At 40.0% G+C, this 22,592-nt stretch overlaps 1 protein-coding gene across 3 annotated transcripts; it reads right to left on the bottom strand.

The window, feature by feature from the left end:
- Nucleotides 1-1,588: 1,588 nt before the first annotated feature.
- LOC101733330 (STE20/SPS1-related proline-alanine-rich protein kinase-like) lies at nucleotides 1,589-22,307 on the bottom strand. 3 transcript variants are annotated; one of them, XM_031897252.1, is made up of 34 exons: nucleotides 22,226-22,307; nucleotides 15,857-15,961; nucleotides 13,591-13,623; nucleotides 13,057-13,095; nucleotides 12,653-12,700; nucleotides 12,489-12,524; nucleotides 12,046-12,102; nucleotides 11,902-11,946; nucleotides 11,433-11,468; nucleotides 11,266-11,310; nucleotides 10,720-10,818; nucleotides 10,227-10,283; nucleotides 10,086-10,127; nucleotides 9,534-9,569; nucleotides 9,352-9,399; nucleotides 9,167-9,202; nucleotides 8,972-9,055; nucleotides 8,720-8,767; nucleotides 8,558-8,593; nucleotides 8,360-8,443; nucleotides 8,108-8,155; nucleotides 7,946-7,981; nucleotides 7,652-7,732; nucleotides 7,296-7,331; nucleotides 7,021-7,086; nucleotides 6,732-6,788; nucleotides 6,252-6,380; nucleotides 5,507-5,611; nucleotides 5,315-5,405; nucleotides 5,089-5,207; nucleotides 4,679-4,733; nucleotides 4,072-4,150; nucleotides 3,131-3,282; nucleotides 1,589-1,899 (listed from the first exon to the last, which is right to left on the bottom strand). In XM_031897252.1, exons 2-33 carry the CDS (start codon nucleotides 15,938-15,940, stop codon nucleotides 3,132-3,134), a joined length of 2,046 nt encoding a protein of 681 aa, XP_031753112.1. In that variant the 5' UTR covers nucleotides 15,941-15,961; nucleotides 22,226-22,307; the 3' UTR covers nucleotides 1,589-1,899; nucleotide 3,131. The 3 variants fall into 3 exon arrangements, with proteins under 3 accessions (XP_031753112.1, XP_031753113.1, XP_031753114.1); XM_031897253.1 differs by lacking the exons at nucleotides 10,086-10,127; nucleotides 10,227-10,283; nucleotides 10,720-10,818; XM_031897254.1 differs by lacking the exons at nucleotides 10,227-10,283; nucleotides 10,720-10,818; nucleotides 11,266-11,310; nucleotides 11,433-11,468; nucleotides 11,902-11,946.
- Nucleotides 22,308-22,592: the final 285 nt, after the last annotated feature.

Raw genomic sequence — 22,592 nt, forward strand, 5'->3', positions numbered from 1 at the left:
CCCCAACCCAAATACATCAGCCTCTGTATCTCCCCAACCCAAATACATCAGCCTCTGTATCTCCACAACCCAAATATATCAGCCTCTGTATCTCCCCAACCCAAATACATCAGCCTCTTTATCTCCCCGACCCAAATCACATCACCATCTGTATCTCCCTGACCCAAATACATCAGCCTCTGTTTCCCTCCTACCCAAATACATCAGCCTCTGTATCAGGGGCAGGCCAAGCCGACCAGACACCCTAGGCTACCCGGTCAGCCACCTCCCCCCCACAGTGCATGCGCGCCAAAGCACATGCGAGGGTGGTCTACGATCTGATCCTGACTAGCGGCAGGGGCAATGACAATGTAGCAGGACTAGGGGTAGGCAGGAGAGGCTCCTGTCTGGCGCCCCCAATCGTTGTGCACTAGGCAGCTGCCTCTTCTGCCTACCCCTAGTTCCGGCCCTGTGTATAGATAGATAGGTCAGTATGGGTCTGTATGTGAGTGTATAGATAGGTCAGTATGGGTCTGTATGTGAGTGGATAGATAGGTCAGTATGGGTCTGTATGTGAGTGGATAGATAGGTCAGTATGGGTATGTATGTGAGTGGATAGATAGGTCAGTATGGGTCTGTATGTGAGTGGATAGATAGGTCAGTATGGGTCTGTATGTGAGTGGATAGATAGGTCAGTATGGGTATGTATGTGAGTGGATAGATAGGTCAGTATGGGTCTGTATGTGAGTGGATAGATAGGTCAGTATGGGTCTGTATGTGAGTGGATAGATAGGTCAGTGTGGGTCTGTATGTGAGTGGATAGATAGGTCAGTGTGGGTCTGTATGTGAGTGGATAGATAGGTCAGTATGGGTCTGTATGTGAGTGGATAGATAGGTCAGTGTGGGTCTGTATGTGAGTGGATAGATAGGTCAGTGTGGGTCTGTATGTGAGTGGATAGATAGGTCAGTATGGGTCTGTATGTGAGTGGATAGATAGGTCAGTGTGGGTCTGTATTTAAGTGGATAGATAGGTCAGTATGGGTCTGTATTTAAGTGGATAGATAGGTCAGTGTGGGTTTATGTATGTGAGTGGATAGATAGGTCAGTGTGGGTCTGTATGTGAGTGGATAGATAGGTCAGTGTGGGTCTGTATTTAAGTGGATAGATAGGTCAGTGTAGGTTTATGTATGTGAGTGGATAGATAGGTCAGTGTGGGTCTGTATGTGAGTGGATAGATAGGTCAGTATGGGTCTGTATTTAAGTGGATAGATAGGTCAGTGTGGGGTTGAGTGTGCTGGGTTTACTTGGAAGGGTTGAACTTGATGGTCCTTTTTCAACCCTATGTAACTATGTGTGTAGCATCAATAATGGCATTAGTGACTATTCTGCTTCCTTCAAGTAAAGATAATGATGGAACCCACTAGGATAAGCCAGGAATCACCAGGAGGACCAGGCTGGATAAAACAAGCACAGTAAGGGGGTTTATGGGATTCAGTTAGATGTGGGCTGTGCCCACTTCTCTCATTAAAGGGATGATGGGTATGAGCCAACAGTGGGCTTGGAGGTAATTCTGACTGGCTCCCTAATAAGAAAACACAGCACGGGCCAATATCATTTAAAGATGGAATGTTTATTGTATACATTTATTAATATACAATAAGCAAAGCATTTATGTCATAAATACATTCTTTGAAAATGTAAACAAAGAATAAAACATGACAATAAATGCCATACTTATGACAATCTTTTTAGATGCATTTGTTAGAAGATGCTGTTGTTCATCAAGAAGCCGACACGAAGGGCTGCCAACGGGACCAAGATGTTATGCAGGGGTCCAAAGACGGTATTTAGGACCCCTGTTGTGCCCCAGTCCCTCCCCCGTTGGCAGCCAAGTTGCTTTATGGCTTCGGGGATTCAGGCCTAAGGAAAGATTGCTCAACGTTAGCCATAGAGTAGCTGTTTGTAATAATTCTGCAATTTGTTCATTTTTATTATTTGCATTTACAATTTTTGCCATTTCATGCTACATGACCATACCCATATTAATGGTTGTAGTACAGCAAAAACCTGCCATACTCTGCCTTCACTACCCTGCCTGTGTGTGCCATACTCTGCCTGCCTTACCCTGCCTGTGTGTGCCATACTCTGCCTTCCCTACCCTGCCCGTGTGCCATACTTTCACTGTGTGTGCCATTCTTGGCTGGTTTGTGCAATACTTGGCCTGTGTGTGCCATACTCTGCCTGCCCTACCCTACCTGTGTGTGCCATACTCTGCCTTCCCTACCCTGCCTGCGTGCCATACTTTCACTGTGTTTGCCATTTTTGGCTGGTTTGTGCCATGCTTGGTCTGTGTGTGCCATACTCTGCCTTCCCTACCCTGCCTGTGTGTGCAATACTCTGCTTGCCCTATGATGCCTGTGTGTATGGCACACACAGGCAGCATACAGTGACACAATGCTGGCACTGCTCCTACAGTCTGCACAATAACTATATATTAAAAAACTTTTTAATTGAAGTACCACCTCAGTATATGTTCTTTTTGTAGTGTGCAGGGATTATTTGTGGGTTTCTACTGCTCCTGAGGTGTGAACAGGGGAACAATGTGGGTGATTACAGCCTGAGCCTGAGGTGTGAACACTGCAGGGGATGAACAATGCAGAGATTAAAAGGTGTGAACAACACAGGGGATTACATATTTAAACAATGCAGCCTGATTACAGCCTGAATCTGAGGTGATAACCATGCAGGGGGGCAGTTAATCACAGTACTGATACTACTTAGAGCTTACACAAGAGTAAGCCATCAAAGCAGCCAGACAGGTGGGGGGCCACACAGAGGGGGGTCGCGGGCCGCATGCGGCCCGCGGGCCGCCAGTTGGACAGCACTGCTCTATAACATGCTAATTTAAAGGCCAACTACAACTATTTAATAATAACATGTTCTCCCATCACAGCTTGTTTGACTGTCCCCTAGATTTGGCTTAGTTTAGTAACCTCTGCCCTAATACAATCTAAGCCTTTATTACTGGCGGCTTTAGTTACAGAATGATTGTGTATGTGGGAAAGCCAGAGAATATTATATAAATAATAGCAGTAGTTGGTTATAGTCTATACATCAAGGGAACTATAATGAGAATGAGGGGTTCCCCTACCTCACTGCACATGTCTCATGAGGCTCCTTTTTACACCCCTTTCATCCCAGAGCTCTGAGATAAAGGGGTGCGCAAGAAGCTGCCTCGCACTTGGCCGTCTCTCTGCACTCTTCTGCAGGCACTCGCTCACAAAACCATGGAAGTTCTTACTCCTGGAAAAAATGAAACAAAAGCAAATTATACTTGTTCATGTTATATTATATCTAATTTTATAGAATCAGCACAGCCAAGTGCCCAGACTGGGGCTAAAAAAGGCCCTGGTGTTTCAAATACACAGAAACCCAATAAATAATGACCTGTCTATGGCATCTTACAGCAGCCCCTCTGGCATTTGTCAGCCCAGTTCTGCCCTCACTCCTTTCCCATTTATCCCCCTTCCTTACTTCACCCCATATCACAATGTCCTCCTTCACCATAACTTCTGCCATGCCTATTTCCCCACATTCCCAGACTTTCCCATTTACACAACCCCCTCACTCCTTTTCCATTTCCCCACCCTCTCCCCCTCACTTCCTTATCCATTTCCCCACCCTCTCCCCCTCACTTCCTTATCCATTTCCCCACCCTCTCCCCCACACTTCCTTGTCCATTTCCCCACCCTCTCCCCCTCACTTCCTTGTCCATTTCCCCACCCTCTCCCCCTCACTTCCTTGTCCATTTCCCCACCCTCTCCCCCTCACTTCCTTGTCCATTTCCCCACCCTCTCCCCCTCACTTCCTTGTCCATTTCCCCACCCTCTCCCCCTCACTTCCTTGTCCATTTCCCCACCCTCTCCCCCTCACTTCCTTGTCCATTTCCCCCCCCTCTCCCCCCTCACTTCCTTGTCCATTTCCCCCCCCTCTCCCCCCTCACTTCCTTGTCCATTTCCCCACCCTCTCCCCCTCACTTCCTTGTCCATTTCCCCCTCAATCTCTTTCCCTGTTTCAGTGGAAATGACTTACCATTTTTCCTGTGCTAATGTTGGAGCGGGACCGTGAATGACACGCCTGATGAGTTTTGTTCTGGGAAGTTTGCTGAATGCTAGGTTATAAGAAAACACGGCATGAGAATATGATGAGTGACAAATACAACTTATGGACGGTGATTTACTTAAAATTTTCAAGCAGTTTTGAATCCTGATAAAACTCAATTGTGTTTCTTTTCCTTGTGTTTTCAAGGAATCAGAAAAAAAAAATATGTTATTAAAATCTCGATTTTTCAAAACGTGCATTTAAAACAGCATGACAATGGAAATTACACCACTCACTGACTTACACAGGAGCTCGCTAGTTTTTAGCTAATTTTTTTTCATTCTTGTTTCCTAGATTCTCTAAATTGGTAAATTTTTGAGCTCAAAAAATCAAATACTTAAAAATTCAAATTCAAGGTTTTTATGCCTCAAACGATTGTGTATATATTTTGTGGAAATAATTTAAATTCAAATTTTAGTAAATCAGACCCTTAGTTGTTAATATTTAATAATATTTCATGTTACAACATAACACGCCCTCTGACCCTTCTACTAACAGTTACGCAGTATAATACACACACACACTAGGGTTTACTTACGGAGATGTCCTTCAGCCATATAGATGGCCGCAATCCCCAAGGACCAGATGTCGGCCTGAATATTAAATTAAGAGGAAAAGACAACTATTAGAGAAGAATATACACAGGGGCACATGATAATAAATCTGAGAGTCGTGTGTGTTACATGGAGTTGAAAACCCCCATAAAGTGTAAGAAGTTAAAGGGACTTAGTGTCTTATATTCTTATTCCCTGCACTTTAAATGCATTTCACTCTCTTCAGATTTCCCTCTCATATCACGGGAACCACATTACAGCTTTGGGTTTGCTGTTATGAGAGGGGCATGTAAGTGAGTGAGCAGAACATTCCATGCAGTTCACCTTGTGTACGCTACATACATTGCTCTCATTAACTCTAAAATAGAAAGCAAGAGAGAAGACATCACAATACCTTAAAATCATATTCAGTGCTGGGTTTTTCAAAATTAGCGAGCACTTCTGGCGCCATGTATGGCAAAGGGCCAGATGTGCTACTGCTTCTTGCTCCCAGCGTGGCAATGGTAAACTCACCTGAAATTGTATGACAAAAGCAGGAATGTTAATGTTCATATATAAATACAACCCCAACAATAAACAACACGAATATCCATTTTTTTCAGATTCGAAGCATCACTTACAGATTTTCACATCTGCGCTTGAGGTGATGACCATATTTTTCAAGCTCAGGTCATGAAGCATTACCTCTTGCCTTTCAAGATGGTACAGGCCCTGGGAAAAGAATAAAGCAAAAGTGAAAATATAAATATTTTTCATGTTTAATTAATTAGATATATCCAGAATAGCACCGAGGAGCATTGCACGTGACATACCTTCAATATCTCCTTACAAATGTAGGAGATCCAGCCCTGACCAAAGGATTTCTTGGTGTTGATTAGAGACTGCACTGTTTCACCAGTACAAATCTCAGTAGAAATCTACAATACAAATAAAGAATATTTGAAACATAGATTTGCGTAGGTCTGTCCTACTATTTTTTGTGGCTGCAAGTGAGATATAAATTTAGCACAAATAAAGAGGTACATATGCTCATAATAAGAAAAGGTTTTCATCAAATCTCACCCATAGTATAGTTGGGCCCAGGTGCTCATGCCCCAGACCTTCAGCTAGAGGAAGCCATCATGGATATATCACAAACAATAGGCAGGCACTCCGGGATTCAAGTAGAAAGAATGGCAGAAGTTCACAAAAAGTGATATAAAATCACAGCATATTTATTAAACTAACACATGATACAGCAAGCCTTGCTGTATCACATGATACAGGCTTGCTGTATCATGTGTTAGTTTAATAAATATACTGTGTTAGTTTAATAAATATACTGTGATTTTACATCACTTTTTGTGAACTTCTGCCATTCTTTCTACTTGAATCCCGGAGTGCCTGCTTATTATTTGTGATGTATCTATGCAAGTGAGATATAGGCAACACAAACATTCTGGGTGTGACTGCAGCATCAGGTGCTACTGAGAAGTGGTCACACGTGCTGGACCATTTTTTATAATAAATATATTAGGTGCATAAGTGTGTTACCTATCTGAATAAATCCGTACTTACCCATAGTCCTTCGTATGGAGAAGCTCTAACAGAGGCGGTGAAATAAAACGCCCCATAAAAGTCCGAGATATTCCTGTGGCCGGTGATCTTCTCAAGTACCTCAATTTCATTGAGGATTTTATTCTGCTTCTAGTTTCAAGCAAAAGAAACAAAGTAAATAAAATGGACACATTTACCATTTCAGATACCCCAGCCTAACTTATAGTTGTGAATAATGACAGCTTTGTAATACTCCTACATGAGAATTGCCCAATATGACTCTCTCGGTTATTTTATTTCCTATATCCCATAAAGTATTCAATCGGTATTTGCTACTTATTTTTACATTTACATAGTTATTAGGGGTCGGGGTATTTCATTGATTGGTGCCAAAATGGGAACATACTGATAGCTGGTTAGCAAGTTCTTCTACTAATAACCATAATGTAGGTGTAACAAAAGGCTAATTAGTATCTAATTAATCATATAAGGACACATTACCTCCACGTCCTGGATGATAGTAATGGCCACCTCCTTCTTTTGGCTGCGGAGCCATGCCTGTAACAAAAAGTAGGGAAAGAAGCTCTGTGATCATTACTAATGGAACAGTATGGGAAAGCAAACAGATATAGCGTGTGGTAATGGGAAGGTTTATTGGCAGCTTCAGAACCACAAGAAAAACACAAAAATAGGGACAACGCTAGAGAGTTCAAGCAATAGGCAACATTACAGAGTCACCCAAAAGCATGAGACAGAATACACTATTTTATCACTGAGTAAAATATCTTACAACATAAATGACTCCATTGGGGTCCTCTCCAATGGGCTCCCCTAATTTTAGGAATCTTCCGGGTTCCTAAAAAATAAAATACTATTTGAAAGCACAATAACTACAATATTAAACTAATATAATGCAGTTGCACCTTTCCAACATGAGGGAAGCGCAGGAGGTGTAGGGGAAACTGGGAAATGGAGGGGAGAACAAGGGCTGGAATATTTAAGTATCCATGACAGTTGTGCTACTGCATCTTTTAATGTTCCAAAATACAGTTTTACAGTGCTTACTGGAAATTTCTCCGCAAGTGAGGGTGTTTCATGCTCCTGGGAAAGAAAAAAAAAGTTTAATCAGATCAACATATTTTGTGGAACTGCTAAAACTTTCCTTGAAGGGCAAGGAAAGGTTAATTTACTGGGTGGCACCAATGTTAGTTAATGCAGCCAGGCTCACATATTGAGCTGAGAAATCATCTGTATAAACAATCCCCTGTCTCACCCCAAGCTGAAGAATTAGACTTTGAGATAAGAGTAGCTTATCATACAGAAGGATTAACAAAGGGGATACAGGCCCTTAAAATATAATCTGATAAAAATGATTAATTAGATCTTTCTGCTCAAACTTCATTAAAGGCTTTGAGGCTCACCTTGGTGTTTTGAGCACCCACTTGCTCTGCCTCAGGGACTTCAGGCTGGCAAATGTTAGAGCCAGATTCCTGTGGTGTCTCCTATTTAGGAGAAAGAAAAATATGATTGTTAGATGAACTGAACCCTTGATCATAAAACAACCAAAGTTTTATATTTGTGCCCATGAACAAGGGGAGAAAGCAGAACTGTGGAGCTGGGTAGGGGGTTGTCATGTTTGGCTGTGTCCTTTATACTGGGCTTCATATTCAGTTTTAAAAAGTATTTTGGGATTTTGACATATGATTTCTTCTTACCTGGCAGGTTTCAGGAGTGGGGACCTCTGGAGTCTCCTGGTTATGAAAGGGAAAGAAAAAGATGTTGAACATTGTATTATTTCTGTTGTAAAGCAGCTAAAATACAATGTTGCATAAAATATAGTTTTTTATTTGCCCCTTCTCTCCCTCTCTTTTCCTTACCTGGCAGATGTTTGTGCCTGACTCCATAGTCTCCTCTGGTGTTTCCTCCTAAGAGAGATAAAATTCATTATCTGATTAACTGCCTGAGGAACCCTCTGTATAAACAAACCACTCTCTTCCCCAAGCAGGATCATTAGGCTTTGAGATAAGAGCAGCTCATTATACAAAAGGATTATAAAAGAGGTATACTGCCCCTTTAAATGTTTATTGGTGACGATTTAGTAATATCTCTGGTTAAATCTCATTAATTACCTGATGGCCTTCTACACTCATTTGCATCAGAGCTTCTTCTCTGATGCATCTCTCGTACCAGGAATTGTATTCCCAGTCCAATTCCTAGTTAAAAGAGATACAATATGTTGTTATATGAACATAAACCTCTAGCTTGAAAAAGAAAGCCCTTAAAGACAGAATTAGCCGACTGCTCAGGCTCATATGATTTCTCCTTACCTGGCAGGTCTTAGGATCGGGGACCTCTGGAGTCTCCTGGTTAAGGAAAGGAAAGTAAAACATGTTGAACATTGTGTTATTTCTGTTGTAAAGGAGCTAAAATACAATGATGCATAAAATGTACTTTTTTATTTGCCCCTTCTCTCCCTCTATTATGCTTACCTGGCAGATGTCCGGGCCTGACTCCATGGCCTTCTCTCGTGTTTCCTCCTAAGAGAGACAAAGTTCATTATCTGATTAACTGCCTGAGGAACCCTCTGTATAAACAAACCACTCTCTTCCCCAAGCTGAATCATTAGGCTTTGAGATAAGAGCAGCTCATTATACAAAAGGATTATAAAAGAGGTATACTGCCCCTTTAAATGTTTATTGCTAAAGATTTAGTAATATCTCTGCTTAAATCTCATTAAATACCTGAAGGCCTTCTTCACTCATTTGCATCAGGGCCTCCTCCCTGATGCAACGCTCGTACCAGGAATTGTATTCCCAGTCCAATTCCTAGTTAAAAGAGATACAATATGTTGTTATATAAACGTAAACCTCTAGCTTAAAGACAGCCCTTAAAGACAGAATTATCCCACTGCTCAGGCTCATATGATTTCTCCTTACCTGGCAGAGATCGGGTGCAGGGACCTCTGGAGTCTCCTGGTTAAGAAAGGGAAAGAAAAACATGTTGAACATTTTATTATTTCTGTTGTAAAGAAGCTAAAATGATGCATAATATGTACAGTGATTTTTATTTGCCCCTTCTCTCCCTCTCTTATTTGCCCCTGCTCTCCCTCTCTTATGCTTACCTGGCAGATGTCCGTGCCCGACTCCAAGTCCTGCCCTGGTGTCTCCTCCTAAGAGGAATAAAGTTCATTATCTGATTAACTTTCTATGACTTTGTAGTTCAGTATCTATAATAGACCTTGTATAAAAAGCAAATTATCTCAACTTTAGAAAATCAAACCATGTCTGTTTCTTTACTACTTACCTGGCAGGTGTTATAGCCAGGGTCTTCTGGAGGTTCCTGGTTAAAAGATAAAAGTTATCAAATCAGCTTAACTCTGAAAAAGTCAACATATTGACTTATTTTTAATTTTTTGGTAGTTTTTTTTATTTTGGCAGCATTGCCAAATCCACCTGATGGTAACAAGAGGAAAATAGATCAAACCCACCCATCTCTGGTAAGTGGGGGGTAGGGGTATAACTATACTATGCACAGATTCATATGTGGATGTCAATCATATCTATATCCAACATTTAGGTAAATTGGTTATGGGATCTATTATCCAGAAACCCATTATCCAAAAAGCTCTGAATTGCAGGTAGGCCATTGCCCGCAGACTCCATTTTAACAACTAAAACATATTTGTGCTCTACCTTGTACAAGGTAAAAACTGATAAGCAACAGATGCTGATAAGTTAGCACCATTATTGGTAAATAAGCTATAATCATAACCCTTTACAGAGATTATTCATGAACCCTGTGGCTTAAAGAGAAACTAAGGCCTTTTGGGACACTGCACAACTCTTTGCTAGTTACCTCACAGGTGTCGGGGTGAGGGTCTGTTTCTTCCATCATGTTCTGGTTAAGAGAGAAAATATTATTTTATAAGATCAGCTCAGTTCAGAAGAGAATATGATAAAATACACTTTTTTCATTCATTTGTTATTTTCTGCTTACCTGGAAGTGGCAGGGGCTGGGGTTAGAGCTCTCCTGCCTCATTGGTGGTTGTTCAGCCTGGTTAAGACAGAAAAAAGGTCACAAACTAATACTGTAAAGTTTTCTTTTTATTGTATCGGTTCTGCTCAATAAAAAATATTCTGAAATAAAAATTGTATAGCGACAACTGAGGCACTGTCAATTCAAAGTAGTAATAAATTCATCATTTTAAAGGCAGGGTTTTTTTTCTACAATTCAAGCTCAGTGTCAAAATATTACCAAATTTGTTAGGCACAAGTGCACTGCATGTATTCGGGGGGGGTCACTGGGGAAACCTTGGCGCTACCACCAGCTTGAGGATGGAGGTAACACCAGGGTTCCCCTCAATCAATATAAAGGTGATGTTACTTTATGGAATGAAAGGCCTATCATCCAATGTAAGTAATCACTAAAGGTGAGTGTATGTTTAATCTTGAAACAAAATGACTTTCAGAAGATATAATTAAGCACAAACCTCATTATAGGCTGTTGGATCCTCCTCGATGGTGTGAGGATCCTCTTGCTCAGAGAGCTCAGGCAGGCAGGTATTATTGCCGCATTCCTGAGGTCTCTCCTATTTAGCGGGGAAAAAATTGGTTGTTAGATGAACGGAATAGATTAAAGAAGAACTGCAACGCCCATACTCCTACGTTTCCCCCAAAATGAAAGAAATCAGAGCTACATGGCGGGGTGAATGGTTGTTATGTTTGGTTGTGGCCTTTCTGTTTACACCCTCACAGCTCTGATCATTGCACAGATTTAAAACCAACTAGGGCCTTGGGTTTCAGTGGGAATGTTCTAGAAGGGCAATGGGATCTGTGGAGGATCTGAGAGGATGTAACAGAGGTAAAACATGGTGACCAACCATCCTATTAAGCATTTGTGCATTGCATTTGCCACTTAGGTGGGGAATGGGGGCTACATGGGAGTTTGGGTGATGTGGTTGGATAGGGGTCCTGTGCAGGGGCCCAAATAGGTTTAAAGCGGTTAATATACAATAATACAATTGATTGCCGGTTACCTGGCAAGTCTCCTGCTGAGGGTCATCACAGATCTCCAAGGTTTCCTAGTTAATATAGAAAACATAAATTTTAGAAGATCAACTCATTTCAGTAGAGAATGTGATAAAACAAACCTGTTAAAGCACAAAACACTGCAAAGTTTGGAAAAGTTTCCCTTTCTGCTTACCTTGGAGCTGCTCTCCTCAGCTTCCATTTGAAATTCCTGGTTAAAAGACAAGAAAATACTATTACCTCTAATAAATGGCTTTAATTTGTGCAACAACTGCGCCCATTTTTGCTCAGCCCCAAATTACAGTTGTAAATGAGCCCTTCTGTCTGCATATTACAAAGTGACACAGTGGTACTAATTTACTTATATATGGACTGAATTGTGTGTTTTAACCATAGCAACAAATCATATCTATGTTTTAAACCTCTAACTTGTACAAGGTGAAAACTGCTAAGAAACAGATGCTGTTTGGTCAGTATGGGCAACTGCATTTGAGCAAGTTAGAACCTATATTGGTAATTAAGCTATACTGTTGGGTAAATATTATCTTTATCCCTTACAGAAATTATTTATGAACCCTGTCGCTTAAAGAGAAACTAAGCCCTTTTAAATACATTGGAAAACTGCACAATTCTTTGCTAGTTACCTCACAGCTCTCGGTGTGAGGGCCAGTACATTCTTCCATGGTGTTCTGGTTAACAGAGAAAAGGTTATGTTGTAAGATCAGCTCAGTTCAGCAGAGAATATGATAAAATAAATCATTTTTATTCATTTGTTATTTTGTGCTTACCTGGAAGTGGCAGGGGCTGATGTTATTGCTCTCCTGCTGTACTGGCTGTTCTTCCTCCTGAAAAATGGTCAAAACCAATACTGTAAGGCTCAGAGTAATACAATGGTTGAAAAAAATAAACAAGTGGGGCAATGTCAGTTGAATATGGTAATGAATTTACCATGTTTTTTCCTGCAGTTACAACTTAGAGTTAAAATATTGCATTTACTCAATTTGTTAGGCACAAGTCCACTCTATATATTCGTGGTGGCCAATAGGGAAACCTCGGCGTTACTATCAGCCTGAATATGGAGGTAACTCCTGGATTCAGAAAATGAGGTGGGACAGACACACCAGCACCAAAGTCAGTGGTGCCTAACTAATTGCCCCCCCCATAATGAATCTGGGTTTTATATTATTTGAAACAATTTTTTTTGTATTGTGAACATATTATTTCTTCTTACCTGACAGATCTCTGTATCAGGGGTTAGTGGAGTCTCCTGGTTAAGAAAGAAGAAAAAAGATGTTGCACAATGAATGATTTCTGTTGTAAAGAAGCTAAAACACAAACTTGCATGTAATATAGGGTGATTTTTATTTGCCCCTGCTCCCCCTCTCTTGTATTTACCTGGCAGATGTCCGTGCCTGACTCCAAATTCTGCTCTGGTCTCTCCTCCTAAAAGGGATAAAATAAGTTATCTGATCAACTTCCTATAACCGTGTAGTTCAGTATCTAAATTGCACCTTGTATAAAGCAAAGTCTCTCAACTTCAGAAAATCAAACCCGGTGTCCTGGCGGCCCAGTCCAACCCTGTAGAAAGGGCTTGGAACTTGGCTATGGGGCCTAAACTGAAGAAATCTAATCTAATAACCACTGCCTAAGAGAACAGAACTTTGGTAATGATAGTAATAATAGTAAAAAGGCCCGAGAGGCAAAATGTTACTGGGCAATGGGACAGTTAAAGGCAATTCAACACTTAAGGAAAGCTAATAATATACGGACTGTATGATACCAACTCCTTTATTACTTACCAGGCAGATGATGTTATTGGGCTCTATAGTGGGCTCCTCCTGTTTGAGTGATAAAAAGTTGGCATTACTTTATGGAATGAAAGTGTCATGTATAAATAAATGCAGGGTCAGATTTATCGTGATGATAATACAAAGGCCAAAGGCTATCCCTTTGCCAGGAGAGAGAAAGTAGATTTCATCATCAACAAAGAAAGGGGTTTTAACAATAACAATAATACATTTCTTATATGGGTCATCTATGGGGCTGGTAAAGGATGATACTGCAGCTGAACTTAAATATGAAACAGGTTTAAAAGTAGTTTTCAATTATTATTTTTATTCAAAAGAGAAGGGGTGTGGCCAACTATATATAAATTAGCTTTTATCTAGTTGTTTTCTACTCGACCAGTAAGAACTGTATATATATTGGTGCAGCTTCATCAAGGCTTTCGTGCATACAAATCTATAGGCAGGGGAATAACATGACTTTGATAACACAAATAGTTAGGAAAATGGTGTTTAGGAAAAGATGTTGCACAATTCTTCTCTGCTTACCACAACAGATTGGATGGAATGATCTGTTCTTTTCTAATGAAGAAAAAGAAAAAATTCTTATCACAAAAAAATACATGAGCAAATAGAAAAACCATAATTAAACTGATCTGAAATCTGATTGGCTCCACCCAGTTTTTCTAACATTGGACCACAGTCATATTGTAAAAAGACACCCTGGTTTAATAGTGTCAGAATGGCAGTAATTTAAATTTCCCAGCTGAAAGTCAATGAGCGACATCTGATTGGCAGTTGGTGACTCCACCCACTTTTCTAACGTTGGACTGCAGTTACCCAGTGACTAACACTAAAAAACTTAGGGACCCTGGCATTAATAATTAAAGAATGGCAGCAGTTCAATTTTAACCGTTAAAGCTGATTTGTGATTGGCGGTTGGTGAGTGGGCCCACTTTTTCTAACATTCATTCAAAGTCACCCAGTGACAAACTGTGCAAAGTCTTGGCACCCTGGTATAAATAGCGTGAGAATCACAGCATTTTATATTTAAAACAATAAAATTCAATTCTGATTGGCTGTTGGTGGCTCCACCCATTTTTACTAATTTTGAACTGCAGTCTCCCAGTGACTTAAGGTGGCCATACACGAGCAGATCCGCTCGCTTGGCGATGTCGCCAAGCGAGCGGATCTTCACCCGATATCCCCACCTACGGGTGGGCGATATCGGGGAGCATTTAGGGGAAAAAAAATAATTCGATCGTTTGGCCCTGGGGCCAAACGATCAGATTATGTGGGCGGCAATGGGGCAGTCGAATCGGTCCAAGGGACCGATATCGGCAGCTATAGTCGGCCCGTGTATGGGGACCTTTACTGTGCATAGTGTGGGGACCCTGGCATTAATGCTGCGAGAAAGGCAGCAGCTTAAACATAAACTAATGACATTTAATGGGTGAAATCTGATTGGATGTTGATGGCTCCACCTACTTTTTCTAACCTTTAACTTTAGTGCCGCAGCACCAGCTGTGATAAGTTTGGGAACACTGGTGTTAAATGTGTGAGAATGGAAGCAGGTTAAATTCTCCCATTGAAAGTTCATGGGTGAAATCTGATTGGCTGTATGTAGCCCCACCCACTTTTGGGCACTTGGTCTTCATTTTTTATTATTTGTAGTTATTTGATTATGTAAATTTTTGTTCAGAATCTCTCCAGCTTGCAGTTTTGCCAGTTATCTGGTTGCTAGGGTCCACATTACCTTGGCAACCAGGGAGTGGTTTGAATGTGAAACTGGTACATGAATAGGAGAGGAACTGAATACAAAATGTAGCAATAACAGTAAAAGTGTAGCCTCACAGAGCAATCATTTCAAGGCTGCCGGGGTCAGTGACCCCCATTTGAAAGCTGCAAAGCGTTAGAATAAGAAGAGGGCAAACAAACAACGAAGACCAATTGAAAAGTTGCTGAGAATTAGCCATTCTATAACATACTAAAGTTAATGTCAAGATGAACCTCCCCACTTTGAGGGTTTGGTGCAAAAACCAATGTAACCCAGTGTATCCCCTGTACTGACTCATATAACAGATAGGGCTCATTCTGATTGCTGGCAGCACAATACACACATATAATCCGGCGCAGTCAGGGGCTTATTATCAGCGTTCCTATTTTTCCCCCAGATTCAAGTTTATTTGTACCAAAAACTACAAATTTAAATATTGTTTATTAATAAATTCACATTTAAAAATCCCCCCCACAAAAAACTCAGTTGTAAAAAGCTGGCATGTAAAAGCCTGCAAGGGCATGCAGGAGTTAATGGCGGCTGTCCTAGTCAAGATTTTAACTGTTTACTGAATTTGAGTTTTTGCTACACATTAAAAATGACGCTAAAATGACAAATTGGAGGTATTTGGTATCTGTTCAGTATCAGGAACTCAGGTTCCATTTCCATTGGTCACAAACAGAACAATCTTTAGAGATCATCACTAGTTATGAGCGAATCTGCCCCATTTTGCTTTGGCGAAAAATTAGCGAAACTATGGAAAAATTTGTGAAAAAGGAGTGCCATGAATCTATTTTTCACGTGATCGATTTTTATGTGACCGCGCATATACTGACGTGACTACGCAATTTTTTGGCGCGACCGCTACTTTTTGCAGTGAAATTTCACTGGCGTCTCGCTAAACAATTCACCAATGGCGAAATGCAGAGATTCGCTGTGGATCCGTGCCTGGTGAATTTAAGGACAAGTTTGTCCCTCGGTGACGTTACCCACAGAATGAAATTTATCATGTTACAGTAGAGAAAATGAAGTCCTTACCTTGCGAAAGCAAGAAAACAATTTGCAATTGCGGAAAGGATTCCGCAATCGGCTTCGAATCGCTTTCAACATTCGCGAACTCATGTTGATCGCACAAATGTCTTTCTATGGACACAAAAAGAAACATCATTTTAGTAATCCCAATACTGTCTTATATGTACACTCCCTATATATATATATATATATATATATATATACACACACACACACACGCATACACACACATACAAGTACAAGTATATATATAATGTACAGGTATAGGAACCATTATCCGGAAACCCATTCCAGAAAGTTCATAATTACACGAAGGCATCTCCCATAGACTCCATGTTAATCAAATATTTCTAATTTTTAAAAATAATTTATTTTCTCTGTAATAATAAAACAGCACCTGTACTTGATCCCAACTAAGATATAATTACCCCTTATTGGGGGCAGAACAATCCTATTGGGTTTATTTAATGGTTAAATTATTCCCTTTTCTCTGTAATAATAAAACAGTACCTGTATTTCATCCCAACTAAGATATAATTAACCCGTTATTGGGGCAGAACAATCCTATTGGGTTTATTTAATGGTTAAATTATTCCCTTTTCTCTGTAATAATAAAACAGTACCTGTATTTCATCCCAACTAAGATATAATTACCCCTTATTGGGGGCAGAACAATCCTATTGGATTTATTTAATGGTTAAATGATTCCCTTTTCTCTGTAATAATAAAACAGCACCTGTACTTGATCCCAACTAAGATATAATTACCCCTTATTGGGGGCAGAACAATCCTATTGGGTTTATTTCATGGTTAAATGATTCCCTTTTCTCTGTAATAATAAAACAGTACCTGTATTTCATCCCAACTAAGATATAATTAACCCGTTATTGGGGCAGAACAATCCTATTGGGTTTATTTAATGGTTAAATTATTCCCTTTTCTCTGTAATAATAAAACAGTACCTGTATTTCATCCCAACTAAGATATAATTACCCCCTATTGGAGGCAGAACAGCCCTATTAGGTTTATTTAATGTTTAAATGATTCCCTTTTCTCTGTAATAATAAAACAGTACCTGTACTTGATCCCAACTAAGATATAATTACCCCTTATTGGGGGCAGAACAATCCTATTGGATTTATTTAATGGTTAAATGATTCCCTTTTCTCTGTAATAATAAAACAGCACCTGTACTTGATACCAACTAAGATATAATTACCCCTTATTGGGGGCAAAACAATCCTATTGGGTTTATTTCATGTTTAAATTATTCCCTTTTCTCTGTAATAATAAAACAGTACCTGTACTTGATCCCAACTAGGATATAATTACCCCTTATTGGGGGCAGAACAATCCTATTGGATTTATTTAATGGTTAAATGATTCCCTTTTCTCTGTAATAATAAAACAGTACCTGTACTTGATCCCAACTAAGATATAATTACCCCTTATTGGGGGCAGAACAATCCTATTGGGTTTATTTCATGGTTAAATGATTCCCTTTTCTCTGTAATAATAAAACAGTACCTGTACTTGATCCTAACTAAGATATAATTACCCCTTATTGGAGGCAGAACAGCCGTATTGGGTTTATTTAATGTTTAAAGTATTCACTTTTCTCTGTAATAATAAAACAGTACCTGTACTTGATCCCAACTAAGATATAATTACCCCTTATTTGGGAAAGAACAATCCTATTGGGTTTATTTTATGTTTAAAGTATTCCCTTTTCTCTGTAATAATAAAACAGCATCTGTACTTGATACCAACTAAGATATAATTACCCCTTATTGGGGGCAAAACAATCCTATTGGGTTTATTTCATGTTTAAATTATTCCCTTTTCTCTGTAATAATAAAACAGTACCTGTACTTCATCCCAACTAAGATATAATTACCCCTTATTTGGTAAAGAACAATCCTATTGGGTTTATTTTATGTTTAAAGTATTCCCTTTTCTCTGTAATAATAAAACAGTACCTGTACTTGATCCCAACTAAGATATAATTACCCCTTATTGGGGGCAGAACAGTCCTATTGGGTTTATTTCATGGTTAAATGATTCCCTTTTCTCTGTAATAATAAAACAGTACCTGTACTTGATCCCAACTAAGATATAATTACCCCTTATTGGGGGCAGAACAGCCCTATTGGGTTTATTTCATGGTTAAATGATTCCCTTTTCTCTGTAATAATAAAACAGTACCTGTACTTGATCCCAACTAAGATATAATTACCCCTTATTGGGGGCAGAACAGTCCTATTGGGTTTATTTAATGGTTAAATGATTCCCTTTTCTCTGTAATAATAAAACAGTACCTGTACTTGATCCCAACTAAGATATAATTACCCCTTATTGGGGGCAGAACAGCCCTATTGGGTTTATTTCATGGTTAAATGATTCCCTTTTCTCTGTAATAATAAAACAGTACCTGAACTTGATCCCAACTAAGATATAATTACCCTTTATCGGGGGCAGAACAATCCTATTGGGTTTATTTCATGGTTAAATGATTCCCTTTTCTCTCTAATAATAAAACAGTACCTGTATTTCATCCCAACTAAGATATAATTACCCCTTATAGAAGGCAAAGCAATCCTATTGTTTATTTAATGTTTAAATAATGGTTAAGTAGACTGTTGAGATTCAAATTATGGAAAGATCTGGAAAACCCCAGGTCCCAAGCTTTCTGGATAACAGGCCCCAAAGGGAAATAATGGCATGTAGGAGCAAAATCAATTTCCCTGTATTTTCACACATTCTCACATAATTACAACATCATTACTGTCGCTAAGGCCGCAACAAACCAGTATTAAAATGATTATATTTATCCATGTTTTCCCCTGAACCAAAAGAGCTCCACTCACCTCAGTTGCCTGACAAAGACTGAGCCAGTCTGAGCTGCTGCCCAACACTCTGGCATTGTGACATCACAGTATAACTGCCACTGAGAGATTCATTCCATTGTGACATCACAGGTGCAGCCAGAGGAGAGAAATCTGTATCAGCAGCTCAGATAATGACTGTTGGCTTCAGTTAATTTCCAATAAGCTGCAGTGTAAAATGCTTTGTTTTGTTGCTGTGATGAGCGCATGTTTATTGTGTAGCCATTCTCAGTATAGGGAATGGGGCCATTACAACATGTATAATATATTTCTATAAGGAATGGTACAGAGACTCGCCCATTATTGTATGTAATGTATATATGTATAGGGAATGCAGAGTTGCCCTGTACCTGATATTCACTGAGTTAGTAGGAATCTCTGCTAATTACACAACAATCCTATAGTTTCAATATTTAAATGTATTTTAGTGCACAAGTATCCATAGAGAACGTGCTGTTATTCTATGTGCATATTATGTGCTGTTATTCTATGTGAGTATAGGAATTGCTGCCATTATAGGATGCAGATTAAATCAGCATAGGGAATGCCCCACTATTAAATATATAAAATATCAGCATAGGGAATGGCACAGTTATTGTATGTAGGGACAGTACAACATCCCCCTTCAAAATCAAAATCTCTGTAATTATTATTATTATAATCATTCCAACATCTTCACATCATTAGCGTCATTAAAGTCACACCGTACCAATATTAAAATGATTATTTTTATCCGTGTTTTTATCTGAACAAAAAGAGCTCTACTCAACTTAGTCGCCTGACAAAGACTGAGCCAATCGGGGCTGCTGCCCAACACCCTGGGACTACCAATGAAACATTTTCCCTTAATTTCAAGCTTTGCTGAAAGTGTTAAGTTAATCTGCCATGTTTTGCTTTGTGTCAAAATTTGCAATTTGCTGAATTGCATTGGAGTCAATGGGAAGCCCAATTCACATACGTTTCGCTTAGTATACTCTCTGCTACACACATGCCCTACAGTGCCCTACTCCTCCTACAGTTTTAGACTCTCCACACTTCTTTGCCCTATAGCGGAGCAGTTTGCTTGTGCTTTTCTAAGCTTTTCTGGGGATTTTTGTAGTTAACAAGTTGTCTAATTCCAATATGATTCTGTGGCTACTAAAGCAAATAAAGTGCTGTCTTGTATAAAAAGGGCATTGACGCAAGGGATGAGAACATAATTTTGCCTCTTTATATGAGTATGTGAGTGAAGTTTTGGGCTCCAGTCCATAAGGCTAATGCCACACGAGGCGTAGGGCTGATATTTTCGGCAAGTGCAAAAGCACTTGCTGAAAATTCTGCCCTATGCCTCCTACATGTGCCTGCACCCGAATGAATGAGATACGCTCAGATGCAGGCAAATGTAGCCGAAATACGCATTAAAATGCGAGACTTTGCATTATCGCGTGTTTTCATGCATATATCGGCAACATGTGCCTGCACCCGAGCGTATCTCATTCATCCGAAAATATCCGCCCTACGCCTCGTGTGGCATTAGCCTAAGAAGGATATTAATGAGCTGGAAAGAGTGCAGAGACTGCAACTAAACTGGTAAAGGGGATGGAAGGGTTAAACTATGAGGTTAGACTGTCAGGGTTGTGGTTGTTTCCCCTGGGAAAAATGTGCTTGCGAGGGGACATGATGTACAAATACATTAGAGGGGATTATAAGCAGATAGGGGGTGTTCTTTTTACCCATATAACAATCAGCGCACCAGAGGCCCCCGTATAGATAAGGGGAACTGTTCTTCCATTTGAAGCAGCACAGGGGATTTCTCACGGTGAGGGCAGTGAGGTTGGGGAATGCCCTTCATAGGGATGTTGTAATGGCAGATTCTGCTAATGCCCAAGAGGGGCCTGGATGAGTTCTTGAACAAGCATAGTATCCAAGGCTATTGTGATACTAATATCTACAGTTAGTATTAATATTGGTATATATGGTTTATGTATGTGAGTGTGTAGATAGGTTAGTATGGGTCTGTATGTGAGTGGATAGATAGGTCAGTATGGGTCTGTATGTGAGTGGATAGATAGGTCAGTATGGGTCTGTATGTGAGTGGATAGATAGGTCAGTATGGGTCTTTATGTGAGTGGATAGATAGGTCAGTGTGGGTCTGTATGTGAGTGGATAGATAGGTCAGTGTGGGTCTGTATGTGAGTGGATAGATAGGTCAGTGTGGGTCTGTATGTGAGTGGATAGATAGGTCAGTGTGGGTATGTATGTGAGTGGATAGATAGGTCAGTATGGGTCTGTGAGTGTATAGATAGGTCAGTATGGGTCTGTATGTGAGTGGATAGATAGGTCAGTATGGGTCTGTATGTGAGTGGATAGATAGGTCAGTATGGGTCTGTATGTGAGTGGATAGATAGGTCAGTGTGGGTCTGTATGTGAGTGGATAGATAGGTCAGTGTGGGTCTGTATGTGAGTGGATAGATAGGTCAGTGTGGGTCTGTATGTGAGTGGATAGATAGGTCAGTATGGGTCTGTATGTGAGTGGATAGATAGGTCAGTGTGGGTCTGAATGTGAGTGGATAGATAGGTCAGTGTGGGTCTGTATGTGAGTGGATAGATTGGTCAGTATGGGTCTGTATGTGAGTGGATAGATAGGTCAGTATGGGTCTGTATGTGAGTGGATAGATAGGTCAGTATGGGTCTGTATGTGAGTGTATAGATAGGTCAGTATGGGTCTGTATGTGAGTGTATAGATAGGTCAGTGTGGGTCTGTATGTGAGTGGATAGATAGGTCAGTGTGGGTCTGTATGTGAGTGTATAGATAGGTAAGTATGGGTCTGTATGTTAGTATTTCCAAGATGGGGAGCTCTTTAATCATTACTGCTATTGAGATGCTGAGCCTTTATGCTGGTGCAGTAAGTAAAGGTATGGGATACCTTATCCGGAAACCAGTTATCCAGAAAAATTCCAAATTACGGAAAGGCCATCTCCCATAGACACCATTATAAGCAAATAATTTTAATTTTATAAAATGATTTACCTTTTCTCTGTAATAATAAAACAGTACCTTGTACTTGCTCATTAATCCTTATTGGGGGCAAACCAAGCCTATTGGGTTTATTCAATATTTAAATTATTTTTAGCAGACTTAAGTTATGGAGATCCAAATTACAGAAAGATCTCTTATCTGGAAACCCCCAGGTCCCAAGCATTCTGGATAACAGGTCCCATACCTGTATATACAATATGGCATTTTAAGCCATTTTTAGTTTTAGGGTTTAGTTCTCCTTTAACATGCTACCTACTGTGGGGAAAAGCCCGAGAGCGGAACTGCACAAGCAGATATAAATTAGCCCTGGAGCCTGCCCTAGCTGGGGATTTACTGACTAGGCCGGATAAATACCAATCACCATTTAAAATAACACTAGCACTGTTCACTGGGTTATTAGATTGGCTTGGGTCCCATACATGCAAATATAGTTTAATCAGCAGCTTAATTAGGCAACAAAATGGAACCCACCTCTCTCAGTTGGTGGTCCTGGTGCCCCGAACCTGTAGCCCAAGGGGAAATCCATAATCAAATAAGGTCACACACACCAAAGTTCTCTCCTGAGGTGGAGCAATCTGAAAACATAGAATGAAAGTTGAGTTTACAGGTCAATAAGCTATAAAATTGCTTTATATTTCATATCTCTATGATGTCTGTTTCCATCCAGTAGGCTTGGGTGCTTTAACGCCACACTGGATCCAAAGAGAGTATGTTTTGGTAAAATTGGGGCTCTAAATTGCATTTGCTGTGGGGCCCAGTAATTACTGTAGAAGGCCAAAGGCTGAGTGCTTTTATAACTTTTATATATAAGTTAAATCACCAACTTAAATCCCCTCTT

The sequence above is a fragment of the Xenopus tropicalis genome, chromosome 2 (assembly GCF_000004195.4).
Source record: "Xenopus tropicalis strain Nigerian chromosome 2, UCB_Xtro_10.0, whole genome shotgun sequence".
Lineage (NCBI taxonomy): Eukaryota > Metazoa > Chordata > Amphibia > Anura > Pipidae > Xenopus > Xenopus tropicalis.